Genomic DNA, 12,098 nt, shown 5'->3' with positions numbered 1-12,098 from the left:
ATGGAAAGGGAGCACTAATGGGTAGAAGTCTCTGGGGCAATGGGGGAGTTCAGAAACCACACAATGGAAGTAGCTGTACAATGTGGAGCACTGCTAGAAGCACTGTGACCCAGTAGCTCCTTATCCCCTGCAGGGACAAATCCCCAGGCAGAGCAGGAAGCAAACACAACCCATGGCATTCTCATGCACCTAGTCCCACCCTTCTGGTGGTGTCTCTGAGCTATGACCCCTGACTCATAACAAAGTCCTACCCACAGTGTCTCCTGTCGCATCCACCTTCGCCACTGATGGGACAGTGATCGTATAGACAAGCCCAAGGTCCCATGGCTCGCCCTTTGGGCTCTATGAACACAAGACTGAACCTGTGGTGGGGCCCACCCTGTCCATCCAGCATTATCCCGACACCTCTGCTGGTACTGGTTGTTTAGCACTAGGCTTCCCCAACATCCCACACCCTTTGGGAACATCTACCTGGCCAGTATCCCTGCCAGACTTGGCTATGAGGGTCTCATCGAGCGCCCCCTAGAGTCCTTGACTTGCTAGTGGTGACAGTGACTGAAATGTGTTAGCGAAGGTAAACCATGTGGGGCTCTCCTGCCATCCGAAGCACACAGGGGCTGAATTTTGAAGTTTCACACACTCCTCCCACAGCACAGGCAGGAAGGCCAGGATGCTATCTGCAAGTGCCTGCCAGGTTCCTGTCACCAGGGCTCTGAGCCTAATGTAACAAGAATGAAGTATCTTATTAACAGCATGAAGCAAGATGTCCCCAAGGTATGGAATTAGCAGCCAGCCTTTTGTCATGCATAGAAGGATAGGCTTCACAGTCCATCTCTGGTTACCCAGGTAGCCCTACAATTCCACTGCCGCTTAAAGGCTGTGATCCAGGAAAGCTGCCCACTCACAGGCTGAATTGGATAGGGGGAGGCAGAGGCTGGGGTTCTGGCAATGAAGCAACATCTGGGGCTCTCAAATAAGGTATAGTCAGAGTCCATCACAGCAGAGTGAGGGAGCAGTCTCACTGGCCAGTGAGCAGGTCGAGGCAGCAAAATCCCCCAAATGAACTGCCTGCCCCCACCTGGTTTTACCAGGGACAGAAATAACACTGTAGTCAGCGCAAACAGTGCTCAGTGGGTCTCAGGTGCCAAAGCTGGCTCCTCATCCCTGGCCAGCCTCTCTGGTCCTGCAGTGGAGATGGGCTACCTCATAAATCCCCTGACCATCCTCACCTCACCTCAGTGTCCATCTGGCAGAGCAGCTAGGGAGGGGAGGCTCTGCACTGTTGCCTGATGAGAAGTTCTGTGTTCACAAATCTCTCTGCAGCTTTTACCCCAGTCCAGAAAACACAGCCTGGCTGATGAGGGGGCAGACTACAGCAGAACAAGGGCATGGCCAAGAGATGCGGAGTTGACAGGTGGGGCTTTTATACTTCCTGGTGGACAGAGGGTACTCAGAGTGGATTAATACCATCGTCATCATGACCACCCCTGCACGACCACCATGATTACAGTCACCATTACCACCACCACCACTATCGACACCTTCACCACTGCTACCACCATCATCACCACTTCTATCCCAATACCACCACTACGGTCATGATTCTTACCACCGTCACCACTACCACCACCATCATCACCACCACCATCATCACCACCACCATCATCATCATCACCATCATCATCATCACCACCACCATCATCACCACCATCATCATCATCACCATCATCATCATCACCACCACCATCATCACCACCATCATCACCACCATCATCATCACCACCACCACCACCACCACCACCACCACCACCACCACCACTTCTGCCTCTTCTTGCAAATGGCACGACTTTCTATGGAGGAAATTCCACAAAAATTACCAAACAAACATCCCCACACCAAGCAACAACAACAACAAAATTACTTCTAGAAAAGCAAGTCCAGCAGAATGAATTTCTAGCTAGACTAAAAATCCCATGTTAGCTTTTCATCACCAACAAATAGCTGTGATAACTACCCTGGAAAGAATAAGTGCAAAGGTTTATTTTGGCACAGGACTTTACAGACTTCAGTCTATAATCAGGTGGCCCTATTGCTTCAGTCCTAAAGCTATCACAGTAGAAGGGCATGGCAAAGCCAGATCATTATTCACAGCCAGAGAGCAAAGCAGAGGAGAAAAAGAAGGGCAGGGCTTCTACTATTCTCTTCAAAGGCACACCCTCAACCACCTAAAGACCTGCTAGGCCCCACTGTTTAAAAGTTTCTACCGTATCCCAATGGTATTTATCATGTGGACCATTGGAAGACATGTAAGATCCAAACTGCTATAAGTATGTTTCCCATCAGCAGCATTACCGTATCCATCACCACACTAGCTGCAGCCATGGCAGTACCATTATTTCTACCGCACTATGAAAGAAACATCCTCAGATGCACTCAGCCTCCAAATGTGGTTTCTTTTCAGAAACAACCAGACCCACCCACAGAGAGGGCGGACGCCTGCCACTGCCTGCGGAGCTGGTGGGAGTCAAGCTACCCAGTTCTGCGGGAATACTACAATCCCCAGGAGGCGCTCTGGCAGAGTCGTTGCTCTCAACAACTTACTACAGATGGCAGCTTTCTCCAGTTCAAAACGTGATCTGGAAAGTGAAGGATCGTACTGACTTGGGAATGCTAAAGCCCCAGCCAGTATCCTACAGTGGATCTGCATCTCTAGCCAGAATTGAGAGCTCAGCAGGAGCTGGCATCAAGATCAGGATGGAAGGTGGGCCAGAGAGGAGGAGAGCATGGGGAAGAAACAGCGTTTCTGGGAATTTCACAGCCCAGAATCTCCATGTGTGTACAAGACTGAGAAAGGCTGTCGTCAGGTAATTCCACATCCACAATGAGGCCAGGTTTCATGCACAGCAATGTCCTGGGGACACCATGAAGCTTTGCAGCCTCACTGGGTCCTTCCTACTCAGCACACTCCAACTGACAGCCACATAAAGAGGACCCTAGCTCAGTAGCCTCACCCCCTCCCCACCCAACTGATGGAGAAAACAGGCCTGGACAAACAGACCTGGGAATTATTTAAAGTAGTGGGATTTATAACACCACAGAACTTCCAGGGGTTCAAAACCAGCTGCTTAGCCATTGGTACTTTTCTGAGTATATCTGCTGATGTCTGGATATTTGTTTTACATCACTTATTACTAAACTTTTCCATTCAGAGATGGGAACAGGATCACTAAAATTTAAATCTTAAGACCAGGAGCTAGAGATGGCTCTCTCTGCTCTTCCAGAGGACCTGCATTTGATTCCCAGAACCCACAGTGACTAATCTATAGCTCCAGTTCCAGAGGGTCTGACACCGTCTTCTGAACTCTGTAGTTACCAGATACACAAGTGGTGCACAGACATACTGGCAGGCAAAAAGCCTACACACATAAAAAATGTTAACATAAATGAAACTTTTAAATTCAATTACACAGTTTAAGAACAACAGGGTCCTAGCATTCTCTCCACCTGCCAGGGAGGAAAGACTGTCCCTTCCTCACCCAGATGGAGTAAATACATCAGCGTTCTTTTGATGGGATTCCATCAAAACAAGATATCCTGAATTGAGATGCCAGAGCCCGCTGTGCCGGCTGTGTGGGGGCTGCTGGCACCACACCCAGGCTTCCTATATGAAGCATAGGGCAAGACTCAGGCTTGCTGCATTTGGGAGCTGAGTACTGACCTGACACAGGAAGCCTGTCTTAGAAGAAGAGCTGGCTATAGGAAGGGTGTCAACAGCTCAGCCCTGTCCTCACGCTGAGCTTCCCTTCTGTGATCACTGCTGCTGCTTGGGGACAGCATCCCATTTGCAACAGGATTCTGAAATTCTGAATTTCAAAAACACCTTCAGGGTCAAGTCCCAGTTTGGGGATATATATATATATATATATGTGTGTGTGTGTGTGTGTGTGTGTGTGTGTACGTATACATATGTATGTATATATGTGTGTGTGTGATGTAGATAGATAGATATATTCTTATGATACCATTATGGTTCCAAAGGATTGACAATGACCCAAGATGCCTGTTGATCATAGATAGATTAATAAATTACTAATCTGTTGTTTAAGTAGGAAAGTTATTTAGTTTGAAAATTATATTTATGTTTATAAGAAAAGGAACTAAAGAGGATTGAAGATTAAAATAAAACTTCAGTTAGTAATGTGACCCGTTTCTTCAGTAACGATAACGGCCAGTGTGAGGGTGGAAGCCACAAAGTGATGCTCTCCAGCCCTTGGACCTGTACCAACTAGCTTTACTACAAGAAGGGAGAATCCCTCGGGACTGTATTCAGTCAACTAGAAAACAGTCACCTGAGCCTGTGTCCTGTGTCTGCCCACATATACCACACAAAAGCTGCACACTTTTCTGAACCTCAGGAGACATTTTGTTCCTGAGGAAAAGCTTTTGATTTCACCTTCCCAAATACCATCTCCCAAGAACATTTGTTAAACAAATGTCGTACAGAGTTTGGTTTCCACTCAAACCTAAGAACTCTGAATTTCCTGAAAGTATTCAATTCAATGAGCTCATGTACCTACGAGAACTGACCTGGCCTGAGTCCTTAGTCACTGCTGCTCTTTATGTTATGGTGCCTGGGGTTGTTAATGCTATAGCACAGCCTCAGAACCATCCCAGGGAAGAAGCCTTCACTTTTCCACCCCCCAGGTGTGACACATACCTACCAGCCACTCCAAACAACTAGAATATGCTGCTATGTGTCCAGTGATGGATCCCAGCATGGGACAAGTAATATAACCTGGCTTTTCTTCACACCTCGTCATCAGACACTGGAATAGTGTTTTCCTTTCTACAGACAGCGTGATTGAAAAGTCACAGTAGCCCTGTATTTTAATAGCAGCATGCTAGTTAGCTGGCAGCCCATGCAACTCTGATGTTAGCTAGGATCCACACATCAGCCAGGCTGCAATCTTCCAAAGAGGGCACAGGATCCATGTGAACCCAGGACCTGTCATTACCTACTAACCTCCACAAACGTGACAGCAAGGTGGGGACAGGCTCTTGTAGCAAGAGTCCTTGGAACATGAAGGAAGCCATTCTGCTAGGACCCCAAAGCAATATTCAGCACACTCAGGGGCTTCTAGCACCAACATCATCAGCACACAAACTAAGGGGGACGCTCATGGACTCTCTGAGAAGCACAGAAAAGCACTCGAGAGAGGAAGAGATGGCTGAGAGCCTTTTACATCGTCTTTCTTGTCCTCCTGGCCCTGGCTCCTAGTAACACCCATGGCCTCATCTTACCTGCCACCTCCTGCAGCCACTTCATCGCCCTCGCATAGAGACCACACCTTGGTCAGTCTCCTCCAGGGATAACCTTGTGCAGATTCCAGACCAAGCCTTGTCTCTTCCATTATCTCCCAGACCACTTCTCGGGAGGCGCTGCCCATGTCACACACGTTGGCTTGCTTTTTCATCCAAAGACAAAGGAACTCCACCAGCTCTCAAACCCTCTTAGCTCATGTTAACACTGGGGACATCAGACAGTAACTTGATCCTAACGCAAGCCTCATCATCCTGATGTAGTCTGCAAGAAACCCTCCCACAGACTTGGCCAGAGGCCACCGTCCACTACCACCAACCCTGGCCTTCCACCCAAAGGCCCTGCCCTGCTGTCTAGCTCTCCTGGTTGTCAGGTAGAAAGGCCCACACAGTTCTCAGCTGGCCAACTCTCACCTGCTTCAGAGCGTACAGCACATAGATGGTCCTCACACCCAGGCTGTCACCCTTGCTGGGCCAAGGCCCACGGCACTGGCTTTAGATCATGGTTCTCGGGACGCGAGAACCCGGATCTGCTCTACCTGAGCTTCTCTGGGGCCACGCCACACTCTCCACTTTCTGCCCTGTGTGCCTGTCTCTCTCAGCCCTCTAGAGCCAAACTTGTCTCTAATACATGGTGGCTGCCACCATCTATGGACAGCCTACATGGTGTCTCGGGACCCTGGGCCCTGTATCTGTAAATACGACAGTTTACATACCCTGACTGCTTAATCAGACCTCTTGTTCCCAGGGATGACTCCAGAGCCCATCAACTCTTCTAACTCACTGAGAGGCCTGACCCTCTTCCTACAGGAACATTCTTGAACTGAGAAAAGTTTCCTTGTTGCTTATTCTTCAGATGTAGAAACTGAGGATCAGAGAATTTATGCAAAGGTTCTGAACCACACAGCCAGCAGGTGGCAGAGAAACATGGATCAGGCTACCCGGTGCTCTCAAACGGCCAGCTGCAGTCCTCAACAGATGTGACAAAGTGTGTGAAATAAGACACTGACATTCCTCTTCAAGGGGCCCAATCTTTATAGGCAAGCTTTGCATCTCTTTCTTCCCACCATTCAGATCTGCTACCCAGCTCCCATAGTACCAAGGTACCACTGGGATTCTAGGTCACGGCTCATTAGAGTAGAAACTGCCAAGGAAATATGTTTCAGCAAATCCAAATTCCCAGCTGGACAACTTCCTACCTGACATCCACATCCCATCCGCTCACCTTGTCGGCCAGGGCTCCGGCCAGGGACTTCCACAGAATCCAGCCTGCCACCACAACGGAGCCCACTTCCCACACCATCAGGACACACAGAGCCATTGGCTGAGACGCCCAGGGCATTCATGTGTGTGGGGATGGGCTCAAAGGTGGGGTCCAGCTCCAAGATCAGCCTGTTAAGTTGCTCAATGGACTGATCAATATCCAGAGTAGGAGAGCCTGGGGAATGACCAGTGTTCAGTTCCTGATGGACTCCATTTGTGGCTTTGTCCTCTGCAAATCTGGGCTGGAGTGTTTTACCAGGACAGAGTGGCTGTGTGTCATGGGCGTTTGGCCCATTGCTGAGTGGGCCTCTTTGAATGACCACTCTGCTGCTGGCTCCACGAGCGGGAGTGACTGGGATGTGGGGTTGGGGCTGGGCAAGGCTAGCACTGTCCACCGTACTGTGGCTGCCCAGCCTGGCCTCCCCATCTGGGGCAAAGCTGTACTGGTGAGCAGCCACCATTTGCTGCTGACGCACCCAGGTCTGGGTAGAATAGTTGCTTTGCCCATAGGCCTGTGGAGGGGTGGGTGCAGAGGGCTTCCTCAGCAGGGGCTGTAGCTGTTTTGGCTCTTGGCCCCCACACATCCGCTCCCGGTCATAAAGGGAGTCCACACCAAGGCCTAAGTCTGGGGAAAGGGCACCATGGTGATCTTCACCAACACCATTGCCAAAGCCATCAGACAGGAGGGAGTTCTGGCTGCTCTTGAGGCAGGTGAAGGGGCCCAGGTGTGCTGACTGTGGCCCTTCAGAGGAGGAGAGAGTACCCAGGCTGTCCACACTGTGCAGATCATGGTGGGGCATCTCATCATCTAGAATGTCAGTCTCCCGGTCCTTTAGGGCAGTGTCTCCATTCACATGGACCTGGGCTGGCACCACGTGGCGTGTCCCACTATACTTCCTCCGCACATCAGTCATGTCTTTGTGGGAGCTTGAAGAGTCTTCCAGACCAAATCCACTTAGTAGCTGGTCCAGCTCAGCCTTCTCCTGAGGGCTCAGGCCCCTCTGCGCTCCCGGGTTCGGGCGTTCTTCTGTCTTATCAGTCCTGGCTGAGGCAGTAGAGTGACCGGAGTCACTGCTGACTGACAGGGTGTGGTCACTGTGGTCTGGACTGCTGGTGGCTGGCATGCCCTGAGGGCTGCCAGGGATGCCAGAATCTGAGGCACTCTTTTTCCTCACCTTGGCATATAGGCTTCCATCCACTGGGCCCTGTGTGTGTAGCACTGTAGGGAAAGCAAGAGACAGGCCATAAAACAGGGAGCAAGGGTAATAGCACCTACCACAGTGGGCATACAGTAATGTAAACAGAGGAGCGATTCTACAGTGCAACTCAACAGTAAACAGATACAGACTCAACAGGGGTCCCAAAACTGCACCTATCCTCTGTAGAGTGAGCATCAATAAAAAGGATTCACATATATCAAATATATTCGGCTAAAATCATTTCAACCTTTTCAACTTTGTTTCGTTTGTCATGTCGAGGATGGAACCCAGGGCCTCACGAATGCTACTCAATGCTTTACCACTGAGCTATACTCCAGCTTCATGTTGAACTTCCCATGCAGGATAGCGTGTGCACACACACACACAAATATGCTATAGAGTATTATTTTAAGGTGTGTTACTTTTGTTTATGTTGCATTTGTTTAACTCTGTGAAGTTGTGTTACTGTGCCTGTATAAAACACCTGATTAGTCTAATAAAGAGCTGAACGGCCAATAGTGAGACAGGACAGAAAAACAGACAGAGGTGGCAGGCAGAGAGGATAAATAGAAGGAGGAATCTGAAAGGCAGAGAAGCAGCCAGAGAAGGAGGAAGACTCCAGGGACCAGATACCCAGACACACAGAAAGCTATGGAGTAAGAGTAAGATTTACAGAAGTAAGAGAATAGGAAAAGCCCAAAGGCAAAAGACAGATGGGCTAATTTAAGCTAAGGAAAGCTAGCAAGAAACAAGCCAAGCTAAGACTGGGCATGTATAATTAAGAATAAGCCTCTGTGTGTGATTTATTTGGGAGCTGGATGGCACACACACACACACACACACACACACACACACACAAAAAAAAAAAAAAAAAAAACAATATACAGAAGCTTCGTGGTTTTTCACTCTTTGATTCATTAATGTCATTATTTTGAAGGTGGAGCCCAGCTCAGCTCATGAATCACCAAGAATCAATTGCTCATCTATACTTCCATCCATACATCTAACATCTTTTGAGCATGCAGGGTGCCAACTATCAGCAAATCCACTATGTCACTGATAAGCCTGCCATCCTATCAACAACACTCTGGAATGTGCTAAAATCTAAATACGAAGCTCAATGAAAAGGGGAAATGGTGCTGGCTCAGGGCTTTTGACACAGCACAAGATCCTTGGGTAACACAGGCATCTGATAACTGTCAGGACCTTGGATCCCTTGGGCCTAACTTGCATGCACCACACACGGAATGTCATGCAAACAACGTGGGCAGAAAAGCTGAACCCCCTGCTGCTGTTATTAATTAGGGCCCTGGCAGCTGTACATGGAGATTCATGAGCCATGATCTGCTGACTGGCAGCTGTAATTGCTTTGACCACACAGGGCGTGTCATTGCAAGATCTTCTAAAAATAAGCTGGAGTTCACAGTCAGCACATCTCCCCTGTAAGCCTCCCCCATTTTCCTGGACTCTCTGCACTGTGGAATCACAGGCATTCCACAGCAAGGGGGCTGCTGATGGCTGGAAACCTAAGCCATTTAGGCACGTAGGATTCAAGGCTTGAGCCACCATCCGCCTTTCTGGTAGCTGCTGAGCCTACTCATGCAGCAGTTCAGGAGAGACTAGTCCTGAGCGTGTGTTTCATGGTCCCCCACGTACAGCTGGACGCTTGGTCACACTCACAGCTGCTGTCTTTTTTGTGAATACTGGGATGGGCTGACATGTCGGGAATGGGGCTGAAAGGTATGGGGTGCTGTGCCACATGCTCACACAGCCCCGAGAACACAGCTCTGAGAGCATGCTTAGCCTGGGCTCCCTTCTCAATTGAACTGCACTGTAGGGCAAGCATGCGGGGAAGAGGAGACAGGGACGGTGCCCACTGATGTGCCGTCCAGCCTGGAAAAGCCCAACCACATTGTAAGGTAGAACCTGGGGGAGGGAAGCTCTGGGGACAGGAATCCTATACACAAGCTGTAAACAGACCGAGTCTTCAGAGCGAAGGCAGGTAGAGACAGGCACATACGCTGGACTGGGGTGTGGAGTTATGGACCTTCATATTGTTATTGCTTGTTTAGGAAGATCAGAGGTTCTAGGAGAGTAAATACGATTAAGCAGCTGTCAGGAGTGGGAGGCACACAGAATCCAGGCTCCAGGGCCTGGGTGCACCTGCAGCTCAACGCCACCTACCTGCACAGACAAGGCCGGGAGTGCACATACCTGAGGTTCCATTGGTGGCCCTAACGTAGCAAGCGACACTGAGCTGGGTTTCAGACACAGAGAGACTAAAAAGCACATGCTTCACTCAGCTCTGTGAACATCAGACAAAAATGCCCGGCTCTAAGTCCCAAATTACTTGCGAGTGTCACCTTTACAAAGAATACAATGCAACCAACCATGTGCAGAATCACTAAGGTTGTATAAGAGAACGGCTCCTGGAAACATCAAGCCCATGGCTCGTTCCCAGGCTCCACCAACCAGGGAGTTTACCTTGATCTTCAAATCCCCTCTACAAAAGGTGGAAGGGATTCTGTGTGGAGGCTGGCCTGAGAACTAATGGCAGCACACCAGGAGCATCTTTATAGGCCCCATAGAAGCATCGGCTCCACCTGGCATCGGGGTGTTCTGCTGCAGGAAACTCAACCACAGAAGACCCAGTGGACTTCTGTTTCTGCACAGTGTGAGAAAGGTACTGATGAGAAGTGTCTGCTCCATAAGAAATAGAGACACTATGCTCCTAGACACACACACACACACACACACACACACACACACACACACACACACACAACTGCCAGATGGCTGCTACTCCAGCCCCCTGCACAAGGCAGGCAGGCATCCAGAGCATAGATCACAGTTCATTGGGACACATAGCTAATGGCAGCAATCTACCCATTTCAACGGCAGAGTGCATGCTGCTAAGACAGTTCATTTACAGCTTCCATAAGGTCTGAAGTATGAATGCTCGATAAATCTTAATTAAATGGTACCCAGGCTTAAAAAGAAAAGGGGAATGCAAGAATGAACAGTAAAAATATTCTTCTAATTTTCTATTTTAAACTGGAATGCAGCCAAAAAAAAACCAAAACAAAACAAAACAAAAAACAAAACAAACAAACAAAAAAAAAACTGCCTTCAAAAACTTCTAGATCCCCTTTAATCCCAGCACTCAGGAGGCAGAGCCAGGTGGATCTCTATAAGTTCAAGGCCAGCCTGGTCTACAGAGTGAGATACAGGACAGGCACCAGAACTACACAGAAAAAAAACCCTATCTCAGAGAAAGAAAGAAAGAAAGAAAGAAAGAAAGAAAGAAGGAAGGAAGGAAGGAAGGAAGGAAGGAAGGAAGGAAGGAAGGAAGGAGAGAAAGAAAGAAAGAAAGAAAGAAAGAAAGAAAGAAAAAACTTCTAGAGCCAATCCTTTAGCTTTTCCTACACAGAGAACAGCACACAAAGAAGGGCCTAGAAAATGGTAAGTGTGGGCTATTTTTTTGGCTGGCAGCCATGAATCATCCTATTGTTATTTTTATTAGTAACAGTATTTTTAAAAATTTGAGTTTTTAAAATTTTAATTATGTGTATATGGGAGCAGGCGAGTTTGCATGGGTACAGTGGTTGCAAAGGCCAGCCGTGGACATGAGATCCTTTGGAGTTGGAGTTACAGGAGGTAGTGAGCCGCCACCTAGGAACCAAACTCCAAAGTGCTGTAAGAGGGGTGTGCATTCTTAACCACTGAGCTATATCTCCAGTCCCAAATAAGAGAAATTTTAAGCCAACAGTGATGCAGGAAAACAGCATGTTATCTACCCTGCCTGTGTGCCTGATCTCAGCCTGGCCAGTTCTGAGCCTCTAAGAGGGTGTTATACCTCCTTATATCTCAGACACTATACGGCTGTGTTCCCACAGGCAACCCCAAGGCTGGTCAGAAAGGGGCCATCCAACCCCAACAAGAGCCAGAGACATGTTGGACTCTCCTGAGCTTCCTGTTGCATACACGGCTAATGCTTAACATCACAACATGCCCAAGAAGTCTACATGAAAAGCATACTAAGCTTCTAAGCCGGCATCTCCTGCTAGAGGATGTGGAGGTCAGGGAGCCCAGGAAGGCTGAGAAAGCTGCCCCAGGGCTATAGCTCCTCAACGGTACCAGCAGGATCCCTAGGGAGGAGAATGGGCAGCTCCAGTCCTCACTGTGCCCACTCCTTACTCTCTTGGCTGGCCTTCACAGGGGTAGAAAAGTCCCTGGAATTAACAAACCTCCGGACTCCAAAAAGTTAAAGAAAACCAATACCCATAAGTGTTAGTTCAATATGCCCACAGAGTGAGA

General features: G+C 48.8%; 1 protein-coding gene across 3 annotated transcripts in view; it reads right to left on the bottom strand.

Annotated features, from left to right (window-relative positions):
* Positions 1-12,098, bottom strand: part of Tns3 (tensin 3) — a 239,156-nt gene that overhangs the window by 58,383 nt on the left and 168,675 nt on the right. For all 3 annotated transcript variants that reach the window (XM_036200396.1, XM_036200395.1, XM_036200397.1), the window contains one exon: positions 6,545-7,801. In XM_036200396.1, coding sequence (XP_036056289.1) covers positions 6,545-7,801 — 1,257 coding nt within the window. The remainder of the gene's footprint in view (positions 1-6,544; positions 7,802-12,098) is intronic.

Source organism: Onychomys torridus, chromosome 10, assembly GCF_903995425.1.
Source record: "Onychomys torridus chromosome 10, mOncTor1.1, whole genome shotgun sequence".
NCBI classification, from domain to species: domain Eukaryota; kingdom Metazoa; phylum Chordata; class Mammalia; order Rodentia; family Cricetidae; genus Onychomys; species Onychomys torridus.
This window is presented reverse-complemented; position numbering and strand designations above follow the sequence as displayed.